Source organism: Heterocephalus glaber, unplaced genomic scaffold (genome assembly GCF_053883595.1).
Source record: "Heterocephalus glaber isolate CG9 unplaced genomic scaffold, H.glaber_assembly_v1.0 deba00001553, whole genome shotgun sequence".
In the NCBI taxonomy this organism is placed as follows: domain Eukaryota; kingdom Metazoa; phylum Chordata; class Mammalia; order Rodentia; family Bathyergidae; genus Heterocephalus; species Heterocephalus glaber.
In genome coordinates, this window is record NW_028258344.1 from 3084253 (window position 1) to 3102079 (window position 17827).

General features: G+C 36.8%; 1 protein-coding gene and 1 long non-coding RNA gene across 4 annotated transcripts in view; one reads left to right on the top strand and one right to left on the bottom strand.

Moving 5' to 3' along the window:
* Nucleotides 1–3327, top strand: part of LOC110348601 (uncharacterized) — a 31322-nt gene extending 27995 nt beyond the window's left edge. Inside the window, exon 4 of the long non-coding RNA XR_002393954.2 lies at nt 2178–3327. This is a non-coding gene — a long non-coding RNA (uncharacterized LOC110348601). The remainder of the gene's footprint in view (nt 1–2177) is intronic.
* The window catches only part of Tox (thymocyte selection associated high mobility group box), a 334717-nt gene that overhangs the window by 16342 nt on the left and 300548 nt on the right, over nt 1–17827 (bottom strand). For all 3 annotated transcript variants that reach the window (XM_004842147.4, XM_087190351.1, XM_087190352.1), the window contains exons 5-6: nt 14110–14340; nt 2560–2640 (exon numbers count right to left, since the gene is read on the bottom strand). In XM_004842147.4, coding sequence (XP_004842204.1) covers nt 2560–2640; nt 14110–14340 — 312 coding nt within the window. The remainder of the gene's footprint in view (nt 1–2559; nt 2641–14109; nt 14341–17827) is intronic.

Here is a 17827-nt window from a genome sequence, read left to right on the forward strand (position 1 = left end):
AGATGTTTTGCCACCCCAAGTTTTTTCACTTGGTTTAATGCTGCCTGGCTACCTTTCCCCTCTTGTTCTGTAAACTCCTGCCTTCCAACGTCACCTCTTCCAAAACATCTCTGCAGACCAGTCTAGCAGATCCTTTGCTCTATGTCCTTAGATTCTCAAAGACCTCTGATCATTTATTAGTTTATGATTTCACAACTGACTAAAGAAAATGTTCTTCATATGTAGGGAACAAATTTGCCTATTCTCCATCACATCCTCTGAGTCTGGCAAAGATCACAGGCCCAGGATTATTTGCCAAAAAAAAAAAAAACCAAACCATTAATATGTAAGCAACAACAACAGTAACAAAATAGAACTTGGCTGACACACAGCAGCTTCTTGGAATTGTAACTATTACATTATGGTGCATTTTCTGTTGGGCATTTTTAGGTATTTTTTAACAGTAAAATAATTTATAGCACTAAAAATTATAATGTAGAAAAATATTTAAATATGCCTGGTTATTATTTGCCTAGTCACAATTCAAATGGAAAAAGAAATGGATTTTTATATATGGCACTATCTGCTATGGGAGGATAAGTTGGTACATTTTCTGTAGGTGCACAAAAGGTTTATACAACACACCTGCTCATATATAGTATCAGAGGGCCATTTTTCTAACCTGGAGGGAATGATTGTAACTTCCCTTCCATTTGTATAAACATAATAGATAGTTGTACATAAATAGAGATTCAACAGCTCCAGCAAAATTCCTACTGCCAAAGAGAAGAAAAATGTCAGAGTAAGCTGTAAAAAAAGTGCTTGGTTTTTTAAATGTAGAAATGGCAATTCGCAGCATTTATACAAATTGCCATGTACTGCGGGTTGCAGCTCTGAGACTGAATAGTGAGAAAAGTTGCAGCTAAGAGCAAATCTGAGGACATTTGTTTTGGAAGTAAAGGCTTAGTCAGTATTATAGCATTCCAGCAATCCACATGTCATTAGAGTACTTTGTATTGGGATTGAGACTTCCTGCATTGACTTTCTCACATGTAAAGATGCTCTGATTTAAACTCTGTTAAAATGTTTAAAAAGAAACATATCTTGGATGATGTAAGGAGAATTCATTTTTAAAAAGCCTTCTTTTTCTTTCTTGGAACCGGGGATCGAACTCAGGTCCTTGCACTTGCGCAGAAGGCGGCGAAACCACTGAGCTAAATCCCCGGCCCTCAAAAAGTCTTCTTTATATTTTTAACATATTAGTTTGTAACGATATTAACATGACTAATGGCTGGATAGATCTGATATATGGCAGCTTATTTTTGTTACAGTTTTAGATGCATTCTGTGAATGCTATACATATAGCAAAATGTGAGATGGTAGCAGCAGAAAATATAAATAGTTTCAAAAGGAGTTACACAAATTAGAAAGTATGAAAAACAGAGTGAGAGAATGGAGGAGAGTTAACAAGTTGATCATTAAGTCACAAACAGTAAATTTTCCCACAATGTCCTACCTTAAAAATGGAACATGCAATTGAATTAGACAACAATGTACTAAAATATTTTATATATTTGTATTTTGACTTCTGTTTTCTTCTCTGTAAGAGTATATTTAAATATATTTATTTGTATTTATATATTTCCTTAATAAAGTACTTATTTATATAAATAGCTTAGATTTTTTAGAATGGGAAAGGATATTTGTGGATGAAAAAAAAGTATTTTTTTTATTGGCAAATGCAATGGAATCCAGAGCCCAGGGTCACAACGAGCAAAGTCACAGCCAAGTTTGGACTTGAAATGACATGGTGTCAAGTCCTTCTAGACTCAGCCGAGTCTCACTGTGGTCACTTCCCTGAGTATTTTATACAAGGAAATGCATCTTTAATAACATGAGATCAAACAGAGCCAACTCCTGAGTATTTATAACAGCAAAAACTAGTACTTAAGCTATTCTGAAGCTCAGAATATTTTAATATCAGGGCGTGGTGGGGCACACTTGTAATTGCAGTACTTGAGAGGCTGAGGCAGGGTGTTCACCATGAGTTCAAGGCTAGCCTAGGCTACACAGTGAGTTCAAAAGCCAGTCTGAACTACATAATGAGACTCTGTCTCAAAAAAGCAACAGAAAATTGGTAAAGTCATGTTTTAAATTTTAGATGAAATGATGTGATTTTTCTTTTGTTTTCTTACCAGCTTACTTCCTAATGATGATGTAATGGCACAGATGAAGAGTTGGCATCTGTCTTCTCAGTAAGGGCCGAAGAGATGGAGGAAAGGCAATTTAAGGATTGGGGATGGAGAAATAGAAAGTTGGAGGAAGAACGTGCTGTGACAACTCTACAAAACCAATAATCCACAGGTGGACAGCATTTTACAAAAGGCAGGGGGTGCTGCTCCAGTCTTTTAGTGATAAACCAGTATTTCCATAACACATAGCTTTGTCTAGGATGTCCTTTTTTTCAAGAAAGAAGACTGTGCAGAAATGCTAAAGTGATCTTTTATGTTTTTAAATGACTATCCAAGTCTGCACTGAGATGGCCACAATCCGTCACAATGCCACACAATCGCCTGTTACCTTGGATACAAGGCTGGCTCTGTATGCTGCTAGTTGCTTCAGGTACTCCTTTTTCGCAGCCTCGGTTTTCTTTTTATAGACCTATGACAACAACAAAGAGTCTTAAATTAGAAAGTGCACCTGCTTTCGTTTTCAGAGAAGGAGAAGAAAAAATGATAATTGCACACACATATGTATAATTATATAATATATATCTCCCTGAGATTGTGTTTTCCTACTGAAACAAATTTGAAAGAAGAATGACAATAGACTAGATAAGAAGATTAACAATGGCAAAATTTTACATTTTACACAATGCACATGAAAGGATTTATCTGGGATACTTTGAGAGTGGAAGTAGTTGGCTTAGGAAGATGCTACTGATGAAGGTTCCCAAGGAAACCATACATGAGCAAGTAAGACATTCAGATTTCTGTAACGGGCAAATAATTCCACAGTTCAGTCATGGCCAAATACAGATGTTCCACGCTTAGTACAAATACAAAGATGATTTCAATATGACAGATCATGTTTAATAATCATAATCAAAGGACATATAGTAGAGTTTTAAGGTCCATCACTATTCGAAGATTTCAAGCCCTGAAGTTCTATTTTTGGACTCAGGAGTCAGGGATAACAATGAAGAATACATTTGGGAGTGGAATGGGGACCCTGAGTGGCAGAGGATCACATGAATGCCATGCTGCGTGACCCGTGCAGGTTGCTCCTTTCCAACAAAAAAACCTGTGGACACTTCATTATGAAAAAGTAAAAGTGTTCTAAAATGAATCTCCATTTATGAAGCCTTTTGTTTTTGAGAGGGAATCATCTTGAAAATAAAAGTAAAATAATCCAAAATTGAGCGAAAGAACTGAAAGATGACTTGCTTGTATGCTAAAGGTCACACTGCTAAGTTAAACAGAGAGGAGACATTAGGCTCAAAAATGAAAGACGAGCAGAGTGAACACACATGGCCGTCTGCTGCCATTAAGCTGAGTGTTTCAAGGTTTTAGACAAGATGTTTGGCAATCTTTTGAAATCAGCCCAAAAGAACAAAATATTTTTCGTCATTGACTGTGGAAATGGAAATGTATTTTCCTTGAAACAAATATTTTAAATTTTCCACATGTTGAATTTTACAGCAGGGCACAAGGCTTGGTTCATATTTTGTAATGCTGAGTTCAAAATCAGACACAGGTCAGTACTGAAAAGTGGCTTTGGAATTAGTCAGAGTAGTTAAATATAAATTATATCTGAAGACCTAATATCTGCCAGTTGGCAGCAGAGGTAAATGGCTGTTTTCTAATGATGATTGTGGTTTGCCGAGCCCAGTACTCATCTATGAAATTCAAGATTGAGAAATATTATTTACTCATGAATATTTTAATTAAGGCAGAACATTTTACTTAAGGTAAACAAGCAACTAACCTTGTCAACAGAATTATAACAGGACTCTATAAAATGAATGTGTTAATTATTCTCCTTAAAGGAGGCCTTAAGCCTTGGATTTTACACTTGATGTCTTGGTACAATAAAAGGCCAATGAAAATATAGAATCAAGAATTAGCACAATCTTATCAAATGATCATTGTGCTATCTTTACTCAGTAGGAAACTAAAGAAACTTTAAAAATCATATTTAGGGATTTTGGTTTAGTTCTTAGTAAAAAGCCAATAGATCTTTTGATTGGCGTGCAAGAATATTCTACCTTACCGAACTGATTATGGGAAGTCAAATTCAGATTCTCTTTTGGAAATTCACATGTGAAAACAAATTACAATGTAGAGCAGAGCAAATGCCTTTGGATGGGCAGATCCAGGTCTGTTACATGCCTTTGTTCAGAAACACAGAGTTCTTCTGGTTTCCCTTGATTGGTTTTGTTGTTAAACAGATTTCTGAATACTTTTCCCTTGAACCTCTTCTCCCAGACACAAAAGTGTTAACTTTCCTGAAATTTGTTGACTAACAAGCAGCAGAGAAAGGTGGCCCAACTCCATGCATTTCAGCTAGAACATGGACCCTGGGTTTCACTCCAGGATCGATGCTGTTACAGGGCACCTGATTAGCACTCAGAGTTCCCTGTTTTCCACAAATGGCTCCCCATTGGCTATTGATGATTGGCTATGTTGGGATCATTGTATAAGTGCCCAAATACCACTTTAGAAAAGAGTAAACTCATCACGTCACATTACGCACATTGATGGGTACACTCTTTCCAGAATAGCTGCAGATGTTCAGAGGGAGAATTCAGAGGGGGTAATTTGAGCAGGTATATTTCTGTCGTTGTGTTTAAAGGGGAGTATCCCAGATCAGAATTGAAATATCCCTAACAATAATCAGAATCTCCACCTTTGAGAACCACCTAATGGCTCTAATATTATGTACTGAGTATGTCTCCTTGATGCTATTTTCTACAATTGGGTGAAATTGCTCTTAAATTCTGTATTCAATGAAATTGTCCAAAGACTTCACATATGAGAGAACAAGATTTCACATGTAAAGGATTTCACATGTAAAGACAATAAAAGGATTTCACATGTAAAGACAATAAAAAGATTTCACATGTAAAGGAAGTGGGGAAATTCTTACTTTAGAACAGATATTCTAAAATAATCAGTAAAAAGTTTCTCAAAAATGTTTCAAAACATTTAGTTATGGATGGAGACAGCCCTCTACTTCCAGAAACCAAAGAGGTTGTGGGACTGTATATGGCAATGAATAACCACTGCAAAGACCAAGTGCATAAACCTAACCTGTGAAGATGGGTCTGATTTATGTCAAAGTTAAATTTGGGAAAGAAACAGTTTCTTTCTCTCTCAGGGAAAGACAAATATTTTAAAGGTATGTGATTCATACAGTAAATATTAGTACTCAGTTGAGCTACAAAATGGCTTCCAAATGGGCCACAGCTGTTTGAAATAAAGTGCAAAGTTGGCCAGATGAGGATTTTAAAATCATAATACATCATTTATCATTTTCCCCAGCTCATCCAAACACTTCTGAATTCATCCTGTCCTAACTTAGTTATATGCTGTGGTTTGCTCTTCCAAGAAAGCGATCATATCCCATCTAAGGATTGCATCTCAGTGGTTAAACTAAAACATACATACTGGCTAAACTGAAACATACGTAGATAGATATCAAATAGCAATTCTAGAGAATCCAAATCCTGTTTATGTGATCTAGTGACTCACTGAGCCATTTTTGAAATGCTCTAAATACCACTATGTATATGTGTTTTTATGGGTTGATAATCCCTAATTAAAATCAGCGGTTCAATATCAATGAATATAACAAACTTAAAACAGATTCTTATCCAATTTGTCATTTTACTCATTTGCTTTATTTTCCTTCCCCAAATAAACAATCCATCCAATTCATAGAGAAAAGCAAAATTTCTGAATACCATTTAATTCCTTCTTCCTTCCTTCTTTTCTGCTTTGCCCTTCATCTCTAGTTACAGATTATTTATATAGTGGTTACAGTAATAATTAGAAAAAGTATAAAATTCTTTCAATTCTGTGTTCTGTTCAAACATATAGAAATCTTAAAAAGTCTTTTTCTTTTTGGTTAAATTCAAATGTGGGTTTTCTTCATTACAACTTCCTATTTGTAGAAAATGTTCAACAATACAGTGATGTTTAAGCAGGAATAATTTAATCATTATTCCTTCCTATATACTTTAGAAATTAAAAGTTTGTGGCTTCTTTCAAGGCTGTTATTATTTAGATTGGTTTGAGCAAGTGCCATTTGTAATTTGTAGGGCTTAGTCCTTAAGTATGATTGAATTTCCATCTTGTGTAACTTGCTCAGCATTTCTTTAAGGGTTCTCGAGCTCATAGGATTTTATAAAATGGTATTCAGAGGACTGAAAACATTACATGATATAACCAAAACAACAATCTTGCTATTGATTCCCTCTGGGGACCTTCTGATCTAAATGGTCTCAATAATATTAGTGTTACCTGTTTCTGGGATGGTAGGAATCAGAAGCAAGTTCTTTGCCTAAAATCATAGCTATAAAATATATCTGCTGATTTAGTATGTGAGTATGATTAGGTAAGTATGATATTCAGTTAATCTTAATCAGTAGTCAAGTATTGGCTATGTACCACTGTGTTGTGAGGCACCGAAACCATGAGATTAAAGTGGCAGTAAAAATTTTGTGCATCTTTGTGTCAAGATAGTGTATATTCTTTTTAATTCTTCCAATAAGAATGTTTCATTGGTTTTACTATTCTCATTTTAGAGATAAGAAAATAGACTAGAATGGGAAATGACTTTACCTAAAATCTTACAGCAAATATACCACAGAGCCATGGTCCAAATTAAATCAATCTGGTGACAAATAATCTGTCTTTGTTTTTTCAATAGCTCCTCCTGGCTTTGAGGAGTGCCTTGGAAAAGGCCTCAGACAGAGTTGAAGAGCCTGGTCTCATATTCATGACTGAAGCCCCAACATGCAGGGCGGTGGTTGGTCAATAGTAGGTGCTTAGGAAAGAGTCATGCACTGCTTAGTGACAGAGATAAGTTCTGAGAAATGTGTCATTGGGTGGTTTGGTCATCATTTGGACACCATGGAGTATATTTACACAAACTAAGAAAGCTACAATGTCAATAGCCAACGTGACTTTGGGACCACCCTCATATATGTGATTCATGTCTGACAGACACAGTATTATACAGCACATGTCTTTTTTTTGTGTCTATCCCTAGAATTGGATTTTTCCTTTTTATGAATCAGCATTACCATGAGTGCTAAGGATAAATTACTGAATTGCATCTTCTAAACTAAAATGTGCATCAATGGAAATAGCTGATTTGATAGGCATACAATCCTCCTCAAACATTTTCACAGATAATACATAAATTGCAACAGATTTGAGAATCATGTTGCAGTTATCTGCCTACCCATGTGGTGGAAACTTCTATATGAGATACCTGCTGCTACTGGGTCTAAGCATGTGAATATTTATATGTGCGCTCTACATTTGTTTATGCCTATGATAACATGCATTAATCACAGTGATGTAACAATACTTATGTGTATGTATTTAAAAGCTTGGGTTTTTTTTTTTTTTTTTTTGGTACTGGAGATCGAACTCGGGACCTTGTGCTTACGAGGCAGGTGCCGGAACCACTGAGCTAAATCCCCAGCCCTAAATGCTTGGGATTTAGAAGTAAAGTATATTCACCATTTCATGTAATAATTGTAATTGCTCAGTTATAAATTTATATGAAAATAAACTTTGCTCACATGCTACAGCTTTGAAATGAACAACTGTTTTATATTTCTTTACATTTGTAAAGAAATGGCCAAGATAAACACATGTACGAATGTTACAGTACAACAGGATTTTTGTTAACCTCAAGTACTGTTGACATAAAATCAAATTTTATCATATGATAAGGGGGAGGAGCCCAGAGGCATTTATATGGTGGGTGTTTGCGCACCAGTGAGGAGTAAATGATTTGATTCTGCGGGCTCAGAGGATTTGTCAGCTGCCTCATAAGTATAATTCTGGCTCTTCATATCCCTGCTGCTTCTAATTTAGCAGGACAGGCTCATAATTGAAGCAAATTAACTATTTACACTTGCCACTTCTACCAGGGAAGAGGACACAGCAGCAGGAAAGAATGAGTAGGAAATTACATTCTTCCCACTTGTGTCAGATCTGCCCTTATATAAACACATTAGCAGTAATTTCATGAGGCGTCAAACATAGGAATAAATACTGAGAGATAAAATAATGAGGTGTTGCTATTGAGCCGAGCTGCTGTGGTTAATATTCTTGGATATGAATTATGCATCCTGAAAGAAGGCATATGTTACAGTATTCAAACAGTTTCTCTGCAATTGATATCTGCTCATTAGGCTCTGCATCTCGAGGTGGGTTCACTGTCTTCTTCCACTACAGGACTAGCATTTACAAAAATACACTCTCTGGGTTCCCGTGGGCTGTGGTTTCTTTAGAGTACACCAAACTCTGAATAGGCTTTCCACTCCATTTTTAGCATAACAGCATGTTTATTTAGCTCTTTGGCTGCAGCTTTAAAGCCATTTAATGTAATGTAAACAAGAACATTTTGTTTGTAATTTGCTAAATGTCTTACAGCCTGGCTGTGTCTCCAATTAGGAACTTAAGGTTCATTTGGTAATTTACATCTGCTTCTGATTTAAGGTGACTTTCCATGGCTAAGAAGGACTCAAGAACCCTTGGTAGCTCTTTGGACCAAACTGTTCTGCTTCTAAGCTGGTTTGGCTCTTTTATTTTGTAGGGGTCAATTTGTTCTATATTGTCACTGTGGATATAAGTCCTATACAACAATGACTAGAGTTTGAGAATTCAGAAACTACGGAGGTAGACAGAAAATTTAGCTGAAAGCTCATAAAAAAGATGCTGAGGGTTGCGGATACTCCAAGGAGCCTAAATACAAATAGTGTGATATTGTTAACTTATTATTTTTCTTTCTCTGTAGGTTCCAGTCAGTGAAAGATAAGTAGCAAAGACCAACATCACAGCAATCTTATGTTTTATTCCCCTTTCTCCATCTGGTGCCTTTTAAACAACTTAGTATGCTTCTCAAATGGGCTCTTCATTGTCTTACTAGTCATTAGCATTTAAAATCCCCAGTTGGAATCCCAAACACAATTTTCTTTCCATTCCAGATTCAGCACCATCTTCCAAAGTATTAAAATGGAGAGATCTCTGATATGTGGCGTTTGTTCAGTGGCTTTGGTAGGAATGATTCACAAGGGAGGTTTTGTGTTCCTAGAGGATTTCTATCGCGTCTTTCAGCTTTCTTTTGATTTCTCTTCTTTGAAAGGTTCCTTGTGGAAACCCAAGTACATACAGTTTTTCACTCACCATGGATTCTGAAAAATAAAGACCTACCCTCTGCAGCGGCTTCTTATTCCTGCCTGTACTCCACAATGAGAACGTGTGATACAAACACACAGCAGTTCTCTTAGTGCTGTTCCCCTTGGCCATGAAGAAAACATTCTAATTTCACTAATAGCTGTTTTTCCTTAAATATTGTAATTTTCTGAGCCCCCCAAAAGTCATCAATAATTTTGTCCATTTTTCCTAGTTTGTGTTTATATTTGTAGCTGCTCATAATTGTGGGCTATTATGACAACTGAATTTTCAAACAACTGTGGCACATGAAATCTCGTGCTTTCACCAGAACCAGCTCCCTCCACGATGCCAAAAGAATCACATAGCTTTGCTCTGTAAAACTTGTGTTTGTCCAAAATTTAGAAGTTTGAAAGTCAGCCTCTAATCTGTTCCAGAATATTCCTTTAAAAATACACAGCAGTATGTGTGCTCCCCAATTTGAATATTAAATGAGAATCAAGTACAATTAATTTAAGTTTCAAACAGATATTATAGTGTGTTGGCACAATGAGTCAACACAGAGAGAGAATGGGTGGTAATTCAGCATAATAACAATTTGGGCTCTTTTGCTGAAATCTTCTGGATGTCCAAATGTGCATTTGAGGCAGGGATGTTTGCTTTGCTGGCAACTCTTGCAAACAGTTAGGGACAGTCTGCCACATCATAGCAGTGTGGTGGCCCATCCCAGCAACAGGCTTCCTTTGATAAGTAGTCTGATTACCCTGGACTCTCCCTTTGTGTGTTCCTGGGGTGGGACTGCATCCTCTGTGTGTGTGTGTGGTATACCAATCTTTGTTTATTTTATTTATTTATTTATTTGGTACCGGAGATCAAACTCGGGACCTTGTGCTTATGAGGCAGGCGGCAGAACCATTGAGCTAAATCCCTGGCTGGTATACCAATCTTTTAACATAATCTGCAGTCTTACACTCTGTATTAAGCAAAATCATTTGTTTTGAGAAAAAATAGACTACTCCAAATCTCTGTTAAGTCAAAGGAGCATCAGGCATGGGGACAAACCAGCTTGGAGTGACCCAAATTGTTCCCAATACCTTGTTTTGATAACTCTTAAACAAGTACTCAAATTTTAAAATACTTAGGTTCATAAGAAACAGAAGATATTTTTCTGAATAATCTTAGTACAACTTTTAGCAACTGGATTTTAATTATGAGATTGCTTTACAATATACCTAGTGCCTTGTACAGGTCAACTATTATATAATTTCATCCTTCATTTATAAAATGAATTCTCTTCAAAATACTTCAACTATTTCCATGGAGGACCCAAAAGTAGGCTCACCATGAGTTGTTTATTCAATTAGAAATAAAATGCAAAAGAGAAAAAGGAAAATATTTTGTTTTCCTATATATGCAATTAAAAAGTCTCAAATATTACATCACAATTGCATTAAGAAGGCTCAGTCTCAATTTTTAACACCAGAATGGGATAATGGGGGTAATTTCTTCTTTTAGTATCACAGTTGAAAAGATTGAATCTCATATTGTCTGTAAACACCTTTATGGTCAGACAAAAAGGATGTAGATTGGAGTATTAGTATTTCTCTGTTCTATATTAAAATAAAAAGCCTGATGATAATAGGAATATTTACTGATTTGAGGAACTACTTGATTTTTATGAACATTATTCTTCTGCACCATAAATAAGAGATGTGAAGGACCTATCCTGAGTTAGGGAAGGCCTTTGCAGACTTCCCTCTTTTAAAACCACTGGCCTTGAATGCAAGAAATAATTAGGAAAACTGGGGGCAGGGAGATTGATAGAGAAGTAAGGCGAGTGTGTTAGTACAGGCTACTGATATTTCTCAAAATAAAACTTTTGGTAAATAGAAGCTAATGTGGCACAGAGGAGCCTTGGAACAACATTCCCAGTTCAGCTGCCAGGTCTTAGGCAAAGGAGATGGGCTGAATCTTCAGAGGGGAGTCACATATGCCTTTGATGAACAAGAGCTGGTATGAGTAATCTCTAGGGAGAGGAGTCATTTTCTGCAAGCTTCACCCAGGAAATTATATTTCAAAAGGGGAAGAAGCTTAGGGTATTGAATCTCAGTGCATATCTGGGAACACATAGATGGATTACTGGGGCACAATGAATTATGTTCTCATGTGTGACATCTTGAACATGATAGAGGGGCATCAAGGTAACATGAACCAGAGAACAGGAACAAGGTTGGGCTTACTGGTTGACGTGCACTTAATTTCTCACTCAGGAATGAGCTACCGAAACAAGACTGCCCAATTCTACCCCAACTGTCCAGCATTAATGGGAACCACACCTCTGATTGGGGAGAGTGACGACAGAAAACAGATCTAAGGACAGAACAGCTCTAAAGTCCTGAAGCAGCTTTATTAGATTTCAGTTAGGATCCCATAACAAAATGTCAACTGCCCTATCAATGGCGAAATGGATATTTTAATGGAGAGCATAAAGAAAATGTTAGGATGGTGTTTTCATCCTTGAAAACAACTCTCACAACACAGGGCCTGATAGAGTAGGCTTCTGCTGTCCTATGGAAGTGTTATAGGGCTCACTGTTGAAGGCTTGGTTTTCAGCTGACGGGCCACTGGAAATGATTGAATCATGAGGGTTGTAGCTTCATCAAGTGGTTTAATCCATCAGTGAGTTCATTAGATGAATGGGCTTTTAGGAAGTGGGACCTTGTTGGAGGAACAGGACAAGCCTCTGAAGGGTCTAACTTATCCCCAAACTTTTCCTCTGTAGGTCTTTCCCTCTCTCCCTGCTTCCTGGATGCCATGAGATGAGCAGTCTTATTTTACCATCCCCTTTTGCCATGATGTTTCTGCCTTGCCACTGGCCTACAAGCAACAGAGCCAAGTGATCAAGAACCGAAACCTCTGAAACTCTGAGAAATAATAATTTTTTTTCTCCTTTGAGATGCTAGTCTCACATATATTTTCACAGTGACAGAAAGCCGACTAATGCAGGAAGAATTCCTTTAGGCTGGCAATCTTGAAAGGATGTAAGAAAATGTATAGAGATTTCCAGTTATAGAAGACATATTTGACTTACAGAAAAGGGGGCCCATGGGGAACTGGATAGGCAGGTTCTATATTTCCATAGCAACTATTTTATCACAACGATCATCAATTCATAAAATTTGAAAAGAAAAGAATTGTAAGTTACATGATGAGTTTTAGTTATGTGATTCTATTACCAGTAATGTGATCTTAGACAAATCATTCAGCATGATGGGCTTGTTCTTCACCATATATACAGTACTTAATACCGTGCCTGGCAAATAAGTGGTCAAGAAGTATTTGTTGAGTAAACAAATGAATGAATTTAATTTACTTGGTTCCGTTTCATAACATGTACTACTTGGATAACAATTGTTTGTATATCTGTGAGTATTGAATAGAAAAATGAGATAAATAATGCAAAAATACTTTTACAACTATAAAGCCTAGGTGTGGCGGTCCATGTCTGCAGTCCCAGCACCCTGGGAGGCTGAGATAAGAGGATCACAAGTTTGCGCGTCACCTGGGCAGCTTAGTGACTCTTGTCTCAAAAATTAAAATTAAAAAGGGCTGAAGATGTAGCTCAGTGTGAAAACTCTGGGTTCAACCCCCAGTAATGCAAAAGAAAGGATAAAACCCCACATATATCAAACTGGGTGATATATTACTGCAATATACAGATTCTTCTAGATGCATCAGAGGGTTGAAGTTTTCTGTTTTCTACAAACGTTTTTGGACATTATAAAAACAGATAAAGTCTCTACCAAGAAGCAAACATGAGACTAATATATCATTAATGAAATTTAGTATTTTGCAATAGCAAAAGCTGTATCTACATAGATATTCCAGTGACTTATTTTAATATTCACAGTTATTTAATGATTTATTTGTGCCAGTAAGAGTCCACATGGTGACAACAGCCATCTAGCCCTTCAGTTTGGATGCAGGAGATCGATATTGCTTCCTCGGTTGGGTGGGCTGCATCTCCACACTGAACCACCATTCTCTATTCCTGAGTCCTCTTGATCTGTAAGACCTTCTGAGGTACTTAGGCCATTGCTGAGATGTCTCACAGGGCCTTCCCTAAGCATGGCCCTTAGTCACACCATGGTTCTCCACAAGAGAAAAAGGAAAAGCCAGACATCTGGTCCCATTTAACACAGCCTCGTAGTATGGCCTAAATATATATGGGAAACTGAATGACATATGCTGGTGGTCTTTAGGGAATGGCCGAGAGTAGAAACTCTTAAATTTGAGGTTCATTTTGCAAAGCGCAATAAGGGTTTTGAAGGTAAAAGGGTAAGTGGTAAGTGATGAAGAGAAGTGTGGATAGTTTTCAAAATACTTTTAGGACTTCTTTTTTAGTCTTTATGACCACATTGGCAACATTAAGGAATAGTGTAATACTGGCTGGGATATGCAAAAGTCCTTCCAAAATAACTATGCTATGTAAACTTCGAAACAAAGGGATGAACTGGCTATTTATGGAAGGGTAAAACAGGAGTATAAAATTATGTGAACATTTCTTAAATAAGTCTGGTTCTGATGGGGCACATCCAGTCTTATTTCTGGAATCTGAAGAATTCTCCTGGAGCCATCAGAGGCCACCTCTTTAAAAGTGCATACACAGGATCAAGTCATATCGAGTCTCACCCTAGTTTGAGTCCTTTCTTACCTGTTTTTGCTCTTCTCCTAAACCATCCCACATGGAAGCTACAATTTTGGAGACTTCGCCAAAGGTAGCGTTTGGATTTTGGCCCTTGATGGCAGCCTGAGTATCACGAAAGAATAACGCATAGGCAGACACAGGCTTCTGGGGCTCATTAGGATCCTTCTTCTTCTTCTTCTTGGGAGTTTTTGGTTTTTTCCCCATATCAGAAGCAGGTCGCTTCTCTCCCCCGTTGGTCTAAAATAAAAATCAAGATAAAATTATAGAGGAGCTGTAAAATTTGTAGCTGAGTCCTATGTCCTATTGTTTTCCTTTGAGACTCAGACACATAGACACAACCATACACATCCCACAAACACAGACACTTGGTATTGTTGCTGCTGTTGTTTTCTTAAATATAGCTTCATATTTTGGGCTCAGGAAAGCAGCTCAGTATTAGAGTGCTTACCTATAGCATGTGCAAGGCCATGGGTTTGGTCCCCAGTACCATTAAGTAAATAAATAGATAAATATCCCCCATGTTTCATGTAGTCTTTATATTTACTCTTCTCCTAGTTCAATTTATATAGCTTTAACCAATTTGTTGATTCTTTTTATAATACTACCACATAATTAAATATTATCCCTTAACTCTCCTTTTTCTTTTTTCACTGTCACTGATAGCAACAAGTTTCTCTTGCAGTAAACTCTACTGAACAAGGACTCTAACTGTTGTTTTGGGGGGAGTTCATCTTTATCTTTCTAATTCTGAGTTTAAAACCATGAAGTCAATGTGTCCAGTAAAAAATGAAATGGTTTTTTACTTTGCCCTTAGGGCTATGGAGTGCTGCTGGGAAAACCTAGCAATGCTAGAGAATGGCTTGATCTAGACCCTACATCAGCAATCTCCAGTGGTACTTTCTGCAAGGATGGGAAAGCTATGATCTGCACTGTTCTATACAGCAGTCACCAGCCATATGAAGCTAGTGAACTCTTGAAATGTGGCTTGAGTGAATACGTAGCTGAATTTTAGCCTCATTCAAATTTAAGTAGCAATTATATGTCTACAAGCTATCATTGGAGAGTAAAAGCCTGAAAACTACATTCTAAAGTTTTCTAAGACAGTTTTTTATTTAGTTAAAAATAGTTTCTATTTCCATCCATTGTTCTCAAGTAAGAATATTTAATAATTTAAATTGTTGTTTTGATATAATTGTGAAAAATTATACCAAATGTGCTTAAGACACATAAGTCTGAATATTATCTTTGTTATAAACTACATGTGATATTATTTCATCTATCTGTATAATATGAGGGATTTTGCAGAAGATTTTTGGCTAGCTCTAAAATTATATGAATTGACGGGGTATAAAATTATGTGAAGTCATAGAGATATTCTTCATATTATACATGAAGAATCCTTTTCCACGTGCTTCCCTCACCAACATGAGCCATGTGTACACTATGTCTGGACAGTGTAGCCACTCACGGCACATTCTACACTCATCTTGTACTGTGGTGGTGGCTGGAACTTTTTCCTCTCTGCAGATATAATGTAATATACACCTTGTTCACATAACTTGCTTGGTAGGGTGTTTATGTAACCTAACTGCCACCATGGTAGAGGAAGCATGGTCTACTGAGAGCCCTGTGAATATATCAGAGGATCTAGCTCTATGCTTTACTTTTATAATATGTTTAGCTATGTTATCCTGGTTAAATTAAATTTTCTGGGACCCTGTTTCTTCTATAAACCAGTTGCAACCACTGCTCCCAGGGCAGAGGAGGTGAGCCAATCCCAGCACGCAGGAGGAGGCTCCTTGGCCACCATTCCACCACTCCCAGGGCAGAGTAGGTGAGCCATGTGGGTGCTAGCACCCACCCCACACACCATGGAAATGGGAAGACATGTAAACAAGCCTCAAAAACAGACTTCTAGATCACCTACAGCAACCCCAAAGGGAAATGAGATGGAACAATCTGATACTCAACCACCTGGACTCTCTGAACTAGCAACAAAAGAGGATCTGGGAAAAATGAAATCAGAAATAATTTCTCAGATAACAGCAAAGATTGTGCTCATAGTGCAAGACATGATTAATAAATCTAGAGAGGACACAGTTAAAAAAATAGAGGATCTGAGGTACATGAAGGAATCCCAACATAGGAAACAAATGGAATCCATAAAACAGATGCAAACAGATATCCAGGAGATCAAAAACTCCATTGAAAGTCTACACAGCAGAATGAATCAATATGAGGACAGAATTTCAGATATAGAAGAAAAGATTGCAACTAGTGACCAGGAAAAGAAAAATTGCTTTAAAATCATAAGGGACCATGAGAAATCAATCCAGCAGCTGCTAGACGATGCAAAGAAGAATAACATAAGACTGATTGGAGTCAATGAAGAAAGAGGAGAGGGTGCAGATGACATAAAAAAACTCTTCACAGAAGTGAGGGCAGAAAACTTCCCAAGGAGGGGAAAACAACTTGACATACAGAAAATCTACACGTAGGCATATAATAGTTAGGATTACAGAAACCCAACAGAAGAACAAAATTCTACAAGCAGTGAGAGAAAAGAAACAAATCACATACAAAGGAAAACCCATCAGAATCACAGCAGACTTCTCCATGCAAACCCTCAAGACAAGAAGAGTTTGGAGTGATGTATTTCAAGTCCTAGAGGAAAACAGCCTCCAACCCAGATTAATGTACCCTGCAAAACTATCCTTCAAAATTGACGGTGAAATAAGATACTTTCATGATAAAGAGCACCTTAGGAACTTCATGAATACCAAACTTGCACTCCAAAAGATTTTAGACAATATCCTAGGAAAATACAATGAGGATCACGACCCCAGGAAGCCCAGTAGAATGAATCCATTGGGTGTGACAAATTAAACGCAAAGGGGGAGGATCCAACAAAAAGAAAAAGTCATGACAAGGCTTTTAAAACTTTTAACTTCATCTCCCTAATGAGTGTATAACTCAGTCTTGTTATTGTACTGATTAGTATTTTTCTGATTCTAGAGTTGCACACCTTTCCTTGTGCTAAACTGGCTGTTTATCATCTTCTTATGTCTACCTTTTAATTGGGTTGTCTATTAATGAGCTTTAAGAGTTCTTATATATTCTGCTCATAGGTTATATGCATTGTAAATATGGTCTGTTTAAGGACTACTTTTCATTTTAACGATGTCATTTAAAGTTCTAAATTTTGATGGAATCTCATTTATCATTTTTTTTTATATATCATGTCTTTTGTATCCTAGGAAGTTCTTGCCTACCCTGAATTCATAAACATTTTCCCTTATAATTACTTCTTAAAGTTTTATAGTTTCAGTCTTTCATATTTAGGTTCATAGATCCTTTCAAGTTATTTTTATGTATGGAAATAAAGGGTTGAGGTTAATTTTTTATATATGGATACCAAGTGTTCTAGTGCCATTTGATGAAAACACTCTTTTCCTCTGCTCTTAAATTGATAATTTATAGTCTATAAAATGCTAATGTTAAATAATCTTTCAAAACTCAGTGGACCATATATGTGTGGTTCTATTTCCAGATTCTCTGTTTTATTCCAATGATCTATATGTCTTTCCTTACACCAACACTGCCTTGATTACTGTAGTTTTAGAGGAAGTCTTGAAATTAGGTATTAAACGTCTTCCAACACTGTTTTTTTTTTCTTTTTCTTTTCAGTTTTCTAGGTCCTTTGTACTCCTACATAACTTTTAAA